Raw genomic sequence first — 16,734 nt, 5'->3', positions numbered from 1 at the left:
GGGTGCCCATCCCTGCCAGCCTTGGGGCTCTGGGGGCATCAGGACAATAGGCTCTGGTGTGGTTCAGGGGTTCTGGAGGACTCCAGGAATGCTGGGGGCTCCTGCGGGGAATTAAGAGCCCTGTGGGGGTTCAGGATTCCCGAGGGTGGTCAGGGCCTTGGGGACCCCACAGTCACCCTCACTCCTTTCCTTTGCAGCCTCCAGGAAGCACCAGGAAAGGTGAGTGGGGGCTCCAGCCATGAACCCCCCTTTTACCCCAACCCCAAGACCTCCCATCCCCACTCACACATCCCCCCATCCCTGCAGGGCTCCCCCGGAGCCCCCAGAGCCCCTGGCCCCCCCGGAGGAGGGGGAGGTGCTGTACACCCACGTCACAAGGACGAAGCAGATGCAGGGTGAGTATAGGGTGGGACACACACAGGGACACGTCACCCACAGGGGGTGTCACACAGATGCCACAGCCAGGGTCTCCTGCAGGGCCCACCCGCACCGCTCCGCCCCAGGATACCCAAGTGACCTACGCGGAGCTGCCGGGACCCCACGGGCGACCGAGGGCACCCAGTGACATCTACGGGAACGTGCTGGGACACTGAGGGTGCTGGGGGACACTGGAGGACCCAACTAACTTCTGCTGGGCCCAAAATGCAGATTTTTGCTGAAACTGGAAGAAATGGTCTTTCTTTGTTCAGCTCTCTCCTGCTTTAGGAACGGGATTCTCCAATTTCCTGCTTCTACTAAAACCTTTCTCTCCCTATCCGGCTGCGGAGGGCAGTGAGAGAGCGGCTTTGGTGGGTGCGGGGCATGCGGGCAGCGTCAGCCCACGGCAAGGCAGGAAGGAGGAGGGTCCCGCTCAGGGTGCTGAGCAGATCCTTGTGGCATTTGCCTGAGTTTTGGGGCTCCCTCAGTGCCTTGGGCAGAGGGACAAAATGATCCATTGCTGCATTTCCGGGCTGCTTCCCTCGCAGCTGCCCCTGCAGGGGCGCTTTCCAGCCAGCCCTGCTCTGCAAACCATCAAAGGCCCTCGCAGAGCCACTGCTTGGGCTCTCCTTGGCTTTTGTGCTTCTCGCAGGCCTGAGCAAACCACAGCCACTCCTTTTCCCCCACACAATTCTCACCTTGCAGCAGCTCTAAAGCTGCGAGAGTCAAAGCCCAGGGGGTGGGGGGGACCCTGAGGTCCTGGCTGCCCCTGGGGCTGGCCAGAGCAGGGCTGGCCAATGCCCATCCCTGCGCAGTGGGGCTGTGGCGTGGCCTGAACCCACACTTGGATGGCCACTGGCTGCACAGAGGAGTTTGGGAGCTGCTTCCTGCCTGGGGCTCCATTCCCAAGCGGCTCTTGCCGCCTCAGATCCTGCAGGGGATGAGTGAGAATGGAGAAGTCTGGAATAGGTTTTTTCTCAAAACCAATAAACCCAAAGTGTCCCATCCCCTCAGGACAGAAACCCCATGGCAGGGGGGGAATGTGGAGATAGGGACGGGGACAGCCCCCAAACAGCTTCACCACCCCCCCCCCCCCCAATTTACAGGGTCCCAGCCCTGCGGCATCAAACTGGCCAGATCCGCCACTTCCAGGGGAAAATATCTGCAGTTTTCACAGTGCTGCGGGGGAGGTGGCAGGATGGTCCTCGGGTGTTGTGGGCAGAGGAGGGGACGGTCACGAACATTCCTGCCTGGTTCCCAGCACTGAGACCCTGAAGGAGGTGTGGGGGTGGGCTTTGGAGGTTTTTAGGGTTTCCCCCCTAATGACACCCAGCCCCTCTCACCCCCTGCTGTCACCCCCATCGGGGCTTCTTAATCACGGAAGAGTCTTGGAGGGGTGTGGGATTGGAGGGTCAGGCTGCACCTTAGGGACTCCCAAAGGGGAATCTGGGGTTCCCAAATGGGGGGGACTGTCAAATGGGGGAGTAGAGGGGACAGAGTACTCCCCAGATTGGGGCAGCCCAGAGGTCACAGTGCCCCAAGGAGGTCCAGAGAATGGGGGTCCTGAGGAGGGGGAGTCACAATGGATGGGTCTTCTGGGGAACGGGGGTCCCCTTGGTGGGGGAACAAAGGGATGAGGCTCCCAGGAGAATGTGGGCTCCAGGGATTTGGGGTCATGGGATGCTGGTCCCAGGGATGGGGCCGGCTGGGGAATGCGGGGCCCTGTGGGACTCTGGATCCTGGGGCAATGGGGAACAATAGGATGGGATCAAGGGTAGGGGAGTGGTGGGGAATGGAGATCCTAGGAAATGGGAGTCCTGGCATGGTGGTCCCAAGGAAGGGGGACATAAAGAATGGTGGTCCCATGGTTTGGTTCTATGGTGAATGGGGGTCCAAAGGACAGGGAGCGGTTGGGTGGCATGTGGGTCACAGCTCCTTCACTGGGTGCCTCAAATGTTGGGGTGACCCAGGGCCCAGCACAGCCCCCCCAAAAGAATGTCCCCATGGTGCTCCAAGTCTGCGACACTGCTCTCGCCCAGGGCTTTTTCCTCTCTTTATTCAATTTTTTCCCTTATTTTCCTCACTATTGCACCTCTCCCTCCACCCCAGTTTCTGGCTTGGCGATCCTGGAGGTGCAGGGGCTGCAGAGAGGAGGGGGTTGGGGGCTGTGGGGAATGGGGGTTTCCGGCCGTGCTCCCCAACACTTTCACTTTCTCTCTCCGGCAGTAGAAGGAAGAGGCCGTTTGTGCTGAGAGTCAGACGGGGGGCGGGTTCTGACCTGGGGGGCACATCCAGAGGGGTCCTGTCCTGTGGGGGTCCCTGTTTTGGGGCTGACATATCCTGGGAGGATCCTGTCCCAGGGCTGCCCCATCCCGGCCAGAGGGGTCCTGTCCTGGGGGATGGCGGTGCTAGGGGGGTCTCTGGACACATTCCTGAGGGGGGGTCCCTCTCCCAGTGGCGGCACATCCTGGGGAGCCCTGTGCAGGGGGAGTCCTGCTGGCTCCCACTGTCCCCAGCCGCCCCTGCTTTTTAGGGGGTTGGAGGTCAGGATTTTTCCTTTTGTTTTCTTTCTCTCCGAGAATTTTCTCCCATTTGTTGTTAAGAGACAATAATGACCATACTTTAGAGAGGCAAAATAAGTGGCCAAGGTGTGGGGAAGGGCTGCAGCTGGCTGAAGCCTCTTAGCCGGTGGAGCTTTTCTCTTGGGAAGGGCAGAGATACTGAGAGATTTTGGCTTGAGAGTGAGGGGTGGGCTTAGCTCCAGCTCTCTCTTGGTCTGGGGATCAGAGGGAACAGTCGAGCTGCTGCTCAGCGCAGGGAGAATTGAGAGTCCAGCCCTGTTCTGCTTCTCCCTTACTGTGGGTGAGCCTTTGCTCGTAAGAGCAGCGGTTGAACTGCGACCTTATTAACAGCGGACCCCACTGGAAAAGGACCCTCACCATCTGCTCGGGTGCCTCAGGGGAAAACCTGGGGTCCCGAGCCCCTCCCTCTCCGAGGGAGCCTCTCCTGGCTGCGTTCGGGAGCCGGGCTGCCACTGCCCAGCCCCGCCGTTTTTCTGCCACTGCTCTGGTTTTTTTCACTACACTCTAACCCAGCACTGCCTGCCTGCCGGGACACCCCGCGGCTCCTGCTACAGCTGCGGAGCTTCTGTTGCATTTTGTTTTGCCACTCCGGGCTCCACTGGCCTATGCTGTCCCAGCTGCCGCTCCCAGGTTCCTCCTGCAGCCCCTTTCACCATCCTGAGGGGCACCGGGCCTGGCTGCCCTTGGGGGTTTGTAAAGGAAGCCGCTTTTCCATCCCTCCCGCCGGCTGCGCCGCCATCGCCGCGTGAGGGAGAGACAGGGCCGAGCTCGCGCCACAGCGCCCCCTGCTGGTGGGGGGAATCACCGCACCTGCCCTGCCCGGCTGGGAGCCACCAGCGCCCCTGGCGGCCGCAAGCGGAACTGCAGCGAGAGGAACGGGCCCACGGCGAGAGAGGCACCAGCACCGGGTCTGGTACCAGCACCAGGTCTGGTACAGGGTCTGGTTCTGGCACTTTGTCTGGTGCTGGCACCGGGTCTGGCACCAGGTCTGGCACTGGCACCAGATCTGGTACCGGCACCAGGTCTGGCACCGGGTCTGGTCCTGGCACTGGGTCTGGTCCTGGCACTGGGTATGGTGCTGGCACCGAGGTCTGGTTCTGCCACTTGGTTCTGTTTCTGGTTCTGGCACGGGGGTCTGCTTCTGGCAAGAGTGTCTTCTTCTTGCACCGGGTTCTGGTTCTGGCACTGGGTTCTGGTCCTGTCACTGGGTTCTGGTCCTGGCACCTAGGTTCTGGTCCTGGCACCTAGGTTCTGGTCCTGGCACCAGATTCTGGTTCTGGCACCGGGTTTGTGGTTCTGGCACCGGGTTCTGGTTCTTTCCCTGGGTTCTGGTTCTTTCACCGGGGTCTGGTTCTGGCATCAGGGTCTGGTTCTGGCACCAGGGGTCTGGTTCTGGCCCTGGGCTCTGGTTCTGTTTGCTGTTGCTGCCATTGTTGTTTCTTTGCCCTGTTGTACATGTATACACTCAATAGTCAAGAACTGTTATTCCTGTTCCCATATCTTGGCCTGAAAGCCCCATAATTTCACAGTTGCAATAATTCGGAGGATAGGGGGTTGTATTCTCCATCCCAAGGGAGGTTCCCACCTTCCTGGGCAGACATGTGTCTTTCAAACCAAGACATAGTGGCAGCCCAAAATTGGAGAATCCCGTTCCTAAAGCCCGTCAGAGCTGAACAAGCAAACAGCATTTCTGCCAGTTTAACCAAAAAGCTGCATTTTTGTCGCAGGAGGAGGGAACCAGGTCCTGTGCCCCTTGGAACTGGCAGGGGGGACGGTAAGCCACTTGCTGTATTGGGAGCACTGGGAGGGGGATTGCCGAGCCGCTGGGAGCATGGGGGTTGAGAGGAACCAATCTGATTTTCATTTATGCCTCAACATATGTTACACATGAGGTGGAAAATTACTCTAGGGGCTCTACACGTCATGGGAAGCCTGTCCAGGGGAGGCTTCAGCTGGCAGCCGATCAGGGGAGAGAAAGCTTCCATGATGGGGCTGTGAGTGACTCCGCACTGGCCGGTGGGACTGATGCCCAGAGGCCTGGAAAAATGTCCGGTACAAAAAATGCCCAGGAAATGGGGCTGTGGGAGGAACCTTAGCACATAAAAGCAGTTAATTCACACAGGAGCCAATTTACTTTGGATTTCTTGGAGGGATCAGGGGCTTGCTCGGAGGCTCAGTGTAGTGGGTTGAGTTTGAAACTGGGCGGAAACACCAATTAAATGTAGTGGTTTTGGTTCAAAATATTCATTACTTACTTATTTTCCTTCTGTGAGATAAGAATTAGGAGAAAAGCAAAGCAGGCACAAACCTTAAACAGTTACAATACAATGAAAGAGTTTTATTACTAATAGAATTAAAAGTAAAGAGAAAAGAACAAAACAAAATTAAAGCAAATCCCCCCCCCCCCAGCACTTCTCTCCTTTTACCCAGCTCACACAAGGGATAACAGAACATAGGATGTTAGTCAGTGTTCCAGTTCTTGAAAAGTCTCTCTCTTATGCTTAAGGAAAAAAGGGTTTTCCTTCAGTTGCACGTGGTTCCCAAACTGCCACTAACAGCAGATCCGCCCGGAAACAAACAATCTGCTGTGTGTAGAACATCTCTCCCATGAAAAATCTCACAGTTCCTTCACACTACAAAACATGGGCCATCACATGGGGTTATTCATCTTTTTAAGGATAAGTTATTTTGGCCTGCACACAAAGGCTTTTCTTCGCCACAAGTCTCTAACAGCCTCTTCCTACTTCTATATAGCCTGGCATAGGCATTCTTCACAATCTTCACAGGCACACGAGGATACTCCATCCCCCCATGTTCTTCAAATGGATTAAAGAGACAAACAGTTTGTGGTATTACAGCTTCTTACCACGGCATGCAAGAAGGTTTCTTTTAAGCTGTGCGCCAGAATCGCGGCACCGCCCTCTTTTCTCCCATCGCCATGCTCAGCTCCGTCTCACATGACTCACTTCTCTTTGACTCTGCAGCCGCCACGTTGAAGAGTGTTCTTGTTCAGGCTTTACGGTGGAGAAAGCCTCGCTCCCTCTGTGCTGCTGGCTGCATGGTGCCCTCTTCAGTTCAGCACGAAGTGTGCTGGCTGCAGACAGGAGGCTCTGCCGGCTCCCGTTGGCTCCGCCGGCTCCGCATGGAGAGGAGAGGGACCCGCCTGTCCCCAGAAGCCGCACTGGATGGGTTTAGCTGTGAGCAGTCCATGGCTGGTTTTAGCTGCCTGCGGCTCTGGGACAGTTCCCCTGCAGCGACCCAGGGTCCGTGCCGCAGTGATGGGAAAGGGGGAAAGGGGCAGTGGCCCCGGCCCGGCCTGGCGGGGCCGGGAGGCTCGGAGCCCCCCCACCTCCCAGCAAGCGAGCTCCGACAAAAGGGGAAGTCCTGCCTGTCTGTGCGGTTTAAATATGTAAATTGTGAGAAGCGTAATTGGTCTTAAAGACTGTCCATCAACTCAGGGTCAACCCAATACACTCATCTTGGCCTTCCTCCCCTGTGCCAGTTTGGCCAAATTTAGAACTACATCCTCTGAGAGAAGGCAGGTTCCAAACCATCCCTCCCCCACCAGGTTTGGGAAAAACCCTTTTTCCTTGAAGGAAAGTGAAAGAGATAAAAACTTTCTTTAACAAAGACACAGGAAAAAAAAAGAGACTAATGCTAAATAATGAAACCTCTTGCTGTAGAGGGAAAACCTGGGAAAATTTCAGAGTCCTTCCATAGTCTCTCTCTCTCCCCATCCTTGGAGCTGGGACGGGGTGGTGGGCCCACCTCCAGGGCCAAGGCTTAGGTGGAAATTCCTCCTGATGTATTCTGATGTGGAAACAGTCCAGCAGAAAAAAGGAAAAAGACCGAAGTCCCAGGAAAACAAAAGTTCAACTCTCCGTCTCTCTCCGGAGAAGAAGAAACACAAAAGCGGGCTGAACAAGCAAGCAGGGCGCTTCTCCTCTCCCCTCCCACAGCAGCAGAACACAGAAGAAAAAAAATGCAGACAACAAGAGTGTGTTATCTCTGTCTGTGTCCTTGAAAAGCACTGCTTGGAGAAGTTTGCTCAGTTTTCTCTCTCTCTGCTTAGGCTCAGTTTAAAAGCATAGAAAGGCATCCAACTAATTTCTGGGCATAGAGCAGCGATAGGGAATACAACATCGAGTCACCCCAAGACATCCCCCCTTGCCCTTTCCTCCCTGCGGCCTGGCTTCCCTGTCCGCACCCGTTCTGCCCTGCTTCGCCGCTCCCGCGAGGCAGCTCATGGCTGCGATGGCCCGGTGCTCGGCCGCTTCCCCGACAGAGCGGGCACCGCCTGCACCAGCCTCGGCTGCCGCCGTGTTTCCCGCGTTGCCTGTGTTGCAACCAGCTGCCGCATCAGCCCACGGCGGTACCAACCCGCAGCACCAGCCCATGGCAGCCGGTCCGCAGCAGCCGGCCCGCAGCTGTTGTTCGCCAGCACCGGAGACGCGCTGCCACAGCTGCTTGGGAATTGTGCCCGGCCCCTCGCAAAAGCCGCGCGGGCTCGCGGAGGATGCACAGGACGCGCTGCATCTGCCGAGCCGACAGAGCGCCCGGGGTTCTTGCAGTAACGCTGTGCCTGTCTTCTGTTTCTGTCTGTCTCTTTTCCCCTCTCTACTCTCTTTGCTATCCCCCTTCGCTGAGAACACTTACCCTCCTTCATCAAGAAACAGTTCTCAGATACAACATTGCCGTGTTTGCGCTTCATTTTTGTCCAAGAAATGTATCAAAAAGGATTCTCCCCGACTCCCCTTTTTGCAGCAGGATGGGACCGGGGTAGTGGGAACGGGAATGGGGAAGCCCTGGGTGTACTGGGAGCACTGTGGGGAGAGAATGGGGAAGTCACTGCGGGTACTCGGACCACTCTGATGGGGGTTGGGGAGCCCCTGCAGGTACTGAAAAGGGGCTGGGGGAGTCCCTGGGGGTACTGGGAGAGGGAATGGGGAGCTCTGGCTGGCCTGTGCAGCCACCCCCTGACTCACAACCATGTCCCTTGGAAGGATGGGCAACCACAGGAGCCATGGAGGGGGCACCCCCAGTGCCCCCCAGTGCCCCCCACTTCCCAGAGTGTCACAGCTTTCATTGTAGATTGTCGTAGATGTCGCTGGGTTCTCACAGTTGCCTGTGCGGCCCCAGCAGCTCCATGTAGATCGCCTGAGGCTCCTCCACCAGGGGTGCCAGGGACTGCGGGTGGGCCCTGTGGGAATAAGGGGTTGTGTGGAAGGGAATGGGAGATCCTGGGGGTTTGGGTAAAAGGGGGGTCATGGCTGGAGCCCCCCACTCACCTTTCCTGGTGCTTCCTGGAGGCTGCAAAGCAAAACTGGAGGGGTGACTTTGAGGTCCCAGGGGCCCTCATCCATCCTCAGGAATCCTGAAACCCCACTGGACCCTCAATTCCCCCCAGGACTCCTGAGTATCCCTAATGTGTTTGTGTATTTTTGTCCTCTTGAGAATATCTGGCAGATATTTCTCCCATGCGCATACCCAGAGAAAAAGAACGTCTTGGTTTAGAAGGCAGCTGCAGCAAAGGAGCAGCGTGGGCCGGGAGCAGTGGCTTGGGAGGTCAAAACGGGGCTGAATTGGAGCTGCTTGGGCCAATGCCCGCGTTGTGCTCTGGGTGCTGCAGACCCTTAATGAGGTGCTGCAGACCCTTAATGAGGTGCTGCAACTAGAGCTGGGCTTCCTAAAGTTCAGCCGTGCTCCTAAAGCATCCCTGTGCACAAACACACGGCTCCGCTGCCTCTCGCGGGCATTTTGGGATCCTGAGGCAGCCCTGGACACATTTTGAGGGACAGGTGCCCTCAGCTGTGGCCAGAAGGAGCTTTTTCGGCTGCCGGGAAGGTTGTGTGGTGCTCACTGCTGGTGTTGGGGATGATTGAGCGCCTCTGCCATGTGGCCGGGGCTTGGCGCTGGGCAGCCGGGAAGGCCGAGCTGGAGCAGCGGCTGAGGCGGGAGCGGCTGGAGCAGGCGGCCCACGGGAGCAGCAGCTGGCCACACAGGTGGAGCAGGAGCGCCGGGAATTCCGCAGGGTGCTCAGGTGAGGCACAGGGAGCCGGGGGGCACTGGGTGGGAGGGGCCGGGAAGGAGGGACTGGGAGCCCACAGGGGAGCCCCAAGGGGGGAGGGACCAAAATGGCCGAGGGGAGACCCTGGGACGGCGGGGGAGCAGAGACCCCGGCGTGGAGCCCGCGGAAAGGAGGGACCGCAATGGTGGTCCCAGAGCACTGGGAAGGGGCCTGGCTGCCATTGGGCTGCGGGTGCCGGGACTGTCACGGGGTGTCCGAAGCGACTGTGACAGCGCCTCCGAAGCCGCTGTCGCGATGTCTGGGGACCAACTGTTGCCCTGGCAACGCCTCCCACAGATCCTGGAACTAGAGGCGTGTGCTGGAACAGGCCAGAGTAGCGGGCCTGGAGCTGCCATGAGCTGGGAAGGGCAAATCCAAGGCATGGCAGAAATGCAACTGCAGCAGCCCAGAGGAGCCAGAGGGCTGGGAGAGGAACAGCCCTGCAGGCAGCGAGCACAGGAGGAGGGAGTGGCACGCGGGGCTGCAGGTGCTGGAGCGGGTATTTCAGGGAGCCCCAAAGGGCATTGTTGGGCTTTGGCGGAGCTGCTGTGGAGACAGAGGGAATTCCACAGCTCAATCCCTGGCCTGGGGTCTCCCACGACCCTTCTGCTGTGGGGCTGCTGAAGGTGCACGAACAACAGGGAGTGATGGCCACCACAACAGGGCCCTGTCGGCAACACGGCACCAACCAGGACTGCGGGACGCCATGCCTGGGATGAGCCATGACCTGGAGAGCTGGGAGTGCTCAGGCAGACCTGCTGAGCCTTCAAGAGCCCCACATGGCCACAGCATGAGTCCAGTGGAGAGTGGCCACTGACAGGGACTGTGGGGGCCTGAACCAAGTGCCAGCCCCACTGAGAGCGGCTGTGCCAGACATGCTGGAACTCCAGGGCGAGCTGGAGTCTGAGACAGCCAAGTGGTGCCAGCATGGACATTGGCAATGCCTTTGTCCCCATTCCTATGGCAGCAGAGGGCAGGCCACAGTTTGCCCTGACCTGGAGGGGCGTCCAGAGCCCCTGGAACTGACTGGAAACACAGCCCCACCCTGTGCCACGGACTGATCCCGACTGCCCTGGGAAAGGGGGAGGCTCCGGAACACCCCCAGGGCCTTGGTGACATCATGGTGTGGGGGAGCACGGCAGAGGAGGGGTTGGGAAAGGGGCCAAGAGAATCCAGAGCCTCCTGAAGGCCGCTTTGGCCATCAAAGCAAGGAAGGTCCAGGCCCCTGCCAGGTTCCTGCTGGTGGAGGAAACGTGCCAGGGGAAGCGTTTGGGGTTTGTTCCTTGTCGGGGGGTTTCCCTGGACATCATTCCTTTGGATTCGGAATCTTGGTGCTGTTGCTGTTGGTTTCCTTCTCTCAGTGCAGTTTGCAGGAAATTGTTCTTCTCTCAGCCCTTTGGGATCTTTGCCTTTTGTGCCTCCACTGGGAGGGCGAGGGAGCAGCAGCCCCTGGTTTTCAGTGGCAGCCCAAAACTGGAGAATCCCATTCCTAAAGCCCGACAGAGCTGAACAAACAAACACCAATTCTGCCAGTTTAACCAAAAAGCTGCATTTTGGTGTCAATGACAGGGAAAGGGGTCCTGTGCCCCCCTGGTACTGGGAGGAGAGGTGGGGAGCAATGGGTGTACTGGGAGTACTGGGAGGGGGAATGCAGAGGCACTGGGAGTACAGTGGGACTGGGAGATAGAATGGGGAACATCTGAATGTACTGGGAGCAATAGAGAAGTACTGGGAACAAGATCAAGCAGCTCTTGGGGGTTGTGGGGGCAGTGGGAGGGAGAATGGGAGGTACTGGGGACACTGGGAAGGGGAGCAGAGAGCCTCACATGGTACTGGGAGTACTGCGGGGAGCGGAATGTGGAAGTCGCTGTGGTACTGGGAGTACTGGGATGGGGAGTGGGGAACCACTGGGGCTACTGGAAGTGGGAGAGAGGAACCCCTGCTGGTACTGGAAGGAGGAAGGAGAAGCACTGGCCACCCTATGCAGCTCCCCTCCCCCAGCTTGTGACCACCTTCCCAGACAGGTTGGGAAACCACTGAAACTGAGGGGTAATGGGGGATCCAGTGCCCCCAATGCCCCTTTAGTGGCCCCAGAATCACATCTTGTTGTCCCTGATGTCACTGGGTTCCCACGGCCGTGTGTGGGCTCCTGGCAGCTCTGCATAGGTCACCTGGAGGTCCTGGGGTGGGGTGGTGCAGGGGGATCCTGTGAGAGATACTGGTTGTGGGTACCTGGGTGGGGGGGTGACACCCATGGGTGATGTGTCCCCATCCCTCCCCTGTACTCACCCCCTGCCCGCCCAGTGCCTACAATGTGGGTGTACAGCACCTCCCCCTCTTGCCGGGGGCCTGAAGGCTCTGGAGGGGCCCTGCAGGACAAAAGGGGGTGTGAAGGGTATCTGCAGAGGAGGGAAAAGGCGGTCCATGGCCACAGCCCCTCACTCACCTGTCCTGGGGCTTCCTGGCTGCTGCAAGGAAAGGTGGGGGGATGACTGTGGGGTCCCCATGGCTCCTGAACCCTCCTTGGACCCTGGGTCATCCAACCCCCCCTAGGACTCCTGACTCCCTCCAGGACCTCCAAACACCCCCAAAGCCCCCAGAACCCTGAACCACCCCAGTACCGCTGACTTCCCTGTGACCTCTGAGCTCCCAGAAGCCCAAGCCCGGCAGGGAGATCCACCACCCCCCCCAACTCCCGCAGAATCCCTGAAGAGCCCTCAACATCCCTGTAAAACCCTCCAAGACCACCTCAAAGACCCCAGCAGCTCGCAGTGCCACCCCAATATTCCTCAAGGTCCTCCCCCGGGGAATGATCCAGGAGTCCCTGAAGACCCCTCCAAAGATCCCAGCAGTCAGAGCCAAGGTCACTGGGGCTCAGTCCCCACCATGTCAGGGGCTGTGGGTGCCACCCCATGGCCCCCCAGTCTTGGGGCCTCTCTCCAAACCAAGGAGCCCCATCCACCCCATTGTCGCCCACCCTTGTGTTGCCACCACTGACAGCTCATGGTGACTCCCAGCAGCAGGAGCAGGAACAACGGGGACCCAGCAACCCCTGCAGCCACTGCTGGGGAATGAGGGGTTCTGTGCGTGCTTCCACCTGGAGACAGAAGGTCCTCATCACCCAGGACTGTGACCCACGGTGGCAGCGGCTGTCACGCAGAGTGGGTTGGGATGGGGATGTGATGGATGGGATGGGTGAGATGGGGGCTGCTGTGACTGGTGGGCCCCCCATCCCTGCACTCATTGCGCACCGTGACGCGGAGCCGGGCGCTGCTCTCCCGCACGGTCCCCCGCTCGGAGCGCACCTGGCAGCTGTAATTCCCCGAGTGGGAGACCCCCACGGCGGGCAGCAGGAGCTGCGGGGACCCCTGCGGGCCCCCCACCAACCGCCCGTCGCGGTAGAAGAGGTGCAGGAGGGGGGCTCGGGGCCGCAGGGGGCTGGGGGTGCTGAGGCAGCTGAGATTGAGGGGGGACCCCTCGGTGGGCTCGGGGGGACCCTCCAGCACCGGCACCGGGAAGAGATCTGGGAAGGAGATGGGGTGGGGGCGGTCATCCTGAGCCAGCAGGGGAGGGGCTGCTGAGGTGTGGGGGATTGTGGGGAGCTCACTGTGCACTGTCAGCAGGAGGACACGGTGATGGGCAACCTGCTGGGGATGAGAGTGGGGGAATCAGAGTATTTGGGGTGGCGGCCGTGGGGGTGCTCACCGTGCACTGTCACAGTCACTGGCACTGACTCCAGCCGGTTGGTTCCCATCTGGAAATTGCATCTGTAGCGGCCGCTGTGGTGCAACTGCAGGGGAGACAGGGACAACTCTGTCCCATTGAGGGGCCTCCCCAGATCCTTCTCCTGGTGGTAAAATCGTACCCCGGTGACTGACTTGTTCTGCCAGGCCCAGCAGCGCAGTGTCACCGTGTCCCCCTCCAGCAGCACCCGCGCCGGCACCTGCAGCACCAGCCGGTCTGTTGAACAGGAGGGTCCCATCGCACTGAGGGGATCGAGATAGGTCCGAGGTGGGTCCCCATGGCACCGGGGACATCTGGGGGGAGTCTCCATTGCCGGGAGGATCCCAGGGACACCAGGGGTAGCCCCATGGCACTGTTGTTGCCATGAAGGTCCTATTACACTGGGATGCACTGGGGTGCACTGGGATGCACTGGCATGTCCCGGTATGCAGGGGACAGGCTCTCGCCACATGAGAGGTGTGAAGCCACGCACGGAGTGGAGCCCACCCTGAACATTTCTGATCCCCCCTCACCATTGGAGACGCTCACGGGGGGGCTCATTCCAGTGCCGGGTCTGTGACACTGGTAGGTGCCACTCTCGGTGACAACGAATTGGTCGGGTCCCTTCTGCCACCAGCGCTGCCCGTCCTTGTACCAGGTGGTGGCAGCGGCGGTGCCCGAGCCCTGGCAGGTCAGTGTCACCCGGTCCCACAGCACTGGCGGTGTCCAGGGGGGCTCCACGAGGAGCTGGGTGGTCTGGGTGCCTGTGGGTGACAGGGGACACCAGCCTGCCAGGGCCAGCGCGGGATGGGGACAGCGGGGCGGGGACGTGGCATCCCCCCGAGGACTCACCAGTGAGGCCGAGGGTCTGGGCTGGAAGGGAGAAGGGACAGGGCTGGGTGGGGGTGGCACCGTGGGGACAGCGGCACCCGGGGCACGGAGTGTGGGGCTGTCCCCAAACTGTCCCCCTGCGGTCACCGGTTTAGCACGGAGGTCTTGAGGACAGGGACACCTCTGTCACCCTGGGCTGAGGCAGGACACGGGGACACTGTGGACACCCCATGCTTGGACAAGTCACCTCCACCCACCCCACAGCACCTGTCCCCACGGCCACATCCCCACGGCCCTCTGCCCATGATCCCATCCCAATGGCACCTGGCCTCGTGGCCCATCCTGATGGTGCTTGTCCCTTGTCCCTGTCCCTGCTCCCTGTCCCCCTGGCCCTGTCCTCACACCTGGCCCAGCCCCAAGGTTCTTTTTACTACATCCCAGTCCCTCCATTCACGTCCCCATGTCCCTTTCCCCATGGCCACCCCACGATCCCGGTAACCTCATGCTCGGGCTCTTCTGGCATTGGGGACCTCAGGGCACCCCGCAGACCCCCTCTGCCCCCTCCCCACCGCTCTCGGCCTCACCAGGGCCCATCCCCAGGGCGTCAGGCCCGTGCCCGGGGCACTCACCCCACAGGAGCAGCACCACCTTCCTGGCCATCCCGCTGTCCCCGGCCACCCGGGCTGGCTGTCACACGCTGCCTGTGCCACCTGTCCCCTGGGTGGTGGTAAGGAAGTGAGGTCACGTCTGTACCCGAGTGTTGGTGGCCCTTGTTGGTCCTGTCCTCGGGGGTGTCCCTGTTCTGGGGGTGACACATCCTGGCGGGATTCTGTCCCATGGCTGCTCCACCCCGACCAGGGGGGGCTTGTTCTGGGGTGTGGCAGTGCTGGGGGGGTCTCTGGACACATTCCTGGGGGGGGGTCCCTCTCCCAGTGGTGGCACATCCTGGGGACCCCTGTCCTGGAAGGGCCCTGCCGGCTCCCACTATCTCCAGTTGGGCACTGTGACCTCTGCAGGGCACAAATTTGGGGGTGTCCTGTCCCTTCTGTGTCCCTTCCCCTTGACGGTCCCCTCCAATCTGGGAGCCCCCAATCCCCCTTTGGGATCCCTCAAGGTGCAGCCCCTCTTCCCCATCCTGCAGCCCCCTGTCTTGGTTTGAAAGACAGGTATCTGCTAAGGAAGGCAGGAGCCTCCCTTGGAATGGCTGATGCAACCCCCCTTCCCTCCAAGTTATTATAAGTTTGAAATCAAGGGGCTTTTAGGCAAAGATGTGGAAAATTGGAATAACAGTTCTTTACTATTATATATATAACCAGTCGAAAAAACAACAATAACTATGGCAGTAACAGCAAACAATCACAAACCCAGTCCCAGCCTTCTCGGCTGTCAGGCCCTTTCCCCTCGGGTGCAGTTCCGCTCGCAGCCGGCAGGGGCGCTGGCGGCTCCCGGTGAGCAGGGCAGGTGCGATGGTTCCCCCGCGGCTGCAGGGGGCGCTCCGGAGCGAGCTCGGGGAGCAGTCGGCACTGGTGCCCTGGGATCCCGGGGAAGGATGGAACAAAGGCTTCACAAACCCCTGGGCAGCCGATCCCGGTGTCTGGCCGGACCCTCGGGAACAGCAGGCTGGGACAGCAGGCTGGAGCAGCAGGGACGAGCACAAATCCCGGCTGGCAGTCGAGATGTATCCAAGCGGGGAACCCCCCCGGAGGTTGGGGCAGGCAGGGTGAGCAGGCTCGAAGCAACGGCAGGGGCAGGGCGGGGCAGGCCGGCACCCAGCGGGGCAGGGAAGGTGGGCTTGGGATCCCAGGGTTTCTCTGGCAGAAGGAAAAGCAGCCGAAGAGAGCAGTCTCCCTCTCCATCCAAACGCCGGGGACCAACTGTCCACCACCCAGGTGAAACAAAAGAGTAGCCAGGTGCACCCCACCCTGACTGGCCAGGTCTTTTGTTTTTCTTAATTACCCAGCCATTTCTCTACCTAGCAACACGTATGGGGAAAATTCCTTTAACAGAAAAAAAACCCCAGGAGAGCTCCTAAAACCCCAACATTATCCACCCCGAATTTTTCCCATACTATCCTGTTACATGAAACTTAACCCCTTGAACCATATAAATACATGCATCACCCGAATTATATACATATATACATGCTGATACTGATACAAGTACAGAGCCATGGGTAGTTCACCCTAAAACAAGGTCCCCTTGAGGTATGCATCGGGTCTCTCCATCCCTTTGCATCACCCACCAGGTGCAACCTGCTCCCTGAGCAAAAACAACCCCACGGATGAGTCTGTCTTTGCTCGAGGCAGACTTAACCCAAACAGTTTTTCCAAGCATACCTCTCATGTGCACCACTGGAACCTTATCCCCGTCTTTTGTTTGTAGGGGTTTGGATTGGGCAGGGCCTGCTTGGCTGGTGGAGCCTCGGGTGTTAACTAACCACCTTCCCCTTCAGTAGCCCGTGCAACTTGTTGTGTGCGGCTCCATACAGCGGCTTTCCATCCCGGCTAGCACCTACAATTTGGCAGGAACCATCAGTGAAGAGGGCGTATTGTCTTTCACTCTCTGGTAGCTCATTATATGGTGGGGCTTCTTCGGCACGTGTCACCTGCTCCTTCTTCAGAAGATAACCCAAAAGTCTCACCTTCCGGCCAGTTCGTAATTATTTCCAAGATCCCAGGGCGATTCGGGTTTCCAATTCGGGTGTGCTGCGTGATGAGGGCGATCCATTTGCTCCAAGTAGCGTTGGTGGTGTGGTGCATGGAGGGAACCTTTCCCTTGAACATCCACCCCAGCACCGGTAGTCGGGGCGCCAGGAGGAGTTGTGCCTCTGTGCCAATTACTTCTGAGGCAGCTTGGACTCCTTCATAAGCTGCCAGGATTTCTTTCTCTGTGGGAGTGTAGTTGGCTTCGGACCCTCTGTAGCTTAGGCTCCAGAATCCCAGTGGTCGGCCCCGAGTCTCACCAGGCACCTTCTGCCAGAGGCTCCAGGACAGACCATTGTTCCCGGCTGCAGAGTAGAGCACGTTCTTCACCTCTGGTCCTGTCCTGACTGGGCCAAGGGCTACTGCATGAGCGATTTCCTGCTTGATCTGGGTGAAGGCTTCTTGCTGTTCA

General features: G+C 59.3%; 2 protein-coding genes across 23 annotated transcripts in view; one reads left to right on the top strand and one right to left on the bottom strand.

Annotated features, from left to right (window-relative positions):
- Positions 1 to 16,734, top strand: part of LOC116436186 (Fc receptor-like protein 4) — a 187,336-nt gene that overhangs the window by 76,180 nt on the left and 94,422 nt on the right. For 5 of the 16 annotated variants that reach the window (XM_032093171.1, XM_032093170.1, XM_032093186.1 and 2 more), the window contains 3 exons: positions 198 to 219; positions 307 to 395; positions 478 to 661. The exons of 10 other annotated variants lie outside the window; for them this stretch is intronic. In XM_032093171.1, the coding sequence (XP_031949062.1) occupies positions 198 to 219; positions 307 to 395; positions 478 to 593 (227 nt within the window). In that variant the 3' untranslated portion in view covers positions 594 to 661. Of the gene's footprint in view, positions 1 to 197; positions 220 to 306; positions 396 to 477; positions 662 to 16,734 lie in introns of those variants that run through there. One more of the 16 variants, XM_032093181.1, reaches the window with a different exon arrangement.
- LOC116436193 (Fc receptor-like protein 4) overlaps positions 1 to 16,734 on the bottom strand; it is a 75,464-nt gene that overhangs the window by 27,982 nt on the left and 30,748 nt on the right. For 3 of the 7 annotated variants that reach the window (XM_032093209.1, XM_032093213.1, XM_032093206.1), the window contains one exon: positions 13,323 to 13,553. In XM_032093209.1, coding sequence (XP_031949100.1) covers positions 13,323 to 13,553 — 231 coding nt within the window. Of the gene's footprint in view, positions 1 to 13,322; positions 13,554 to 13,641; positions 13,663 to 14,249; positions 14,327 to 16,734 lie in introns of those variants that run through there. The other 4 variants (XM_032093205.1, XM_032093211.1, XM_032093212.1 and 1 more) reach the window with 3 other exon arrangements.

Source organism: Corvus moneduloides, chromosome 29 (assembly GCF_009650955.1).
Source record: "Corvus moneduloides isolate bCorMon1 chromosome 29, bCorMon1.pri, whole genome shotgun sequence".
NCBI classification, from domain to species: domain Eukaryota; kingdom Metazoa; phylum Chordata; class Aves; order Passeriformes; family Corvidae; genus Corvus; species Corvus moneduloides.
This window is presented reverse-complemented; position numbering and strand designations above follow the sequence as displayed.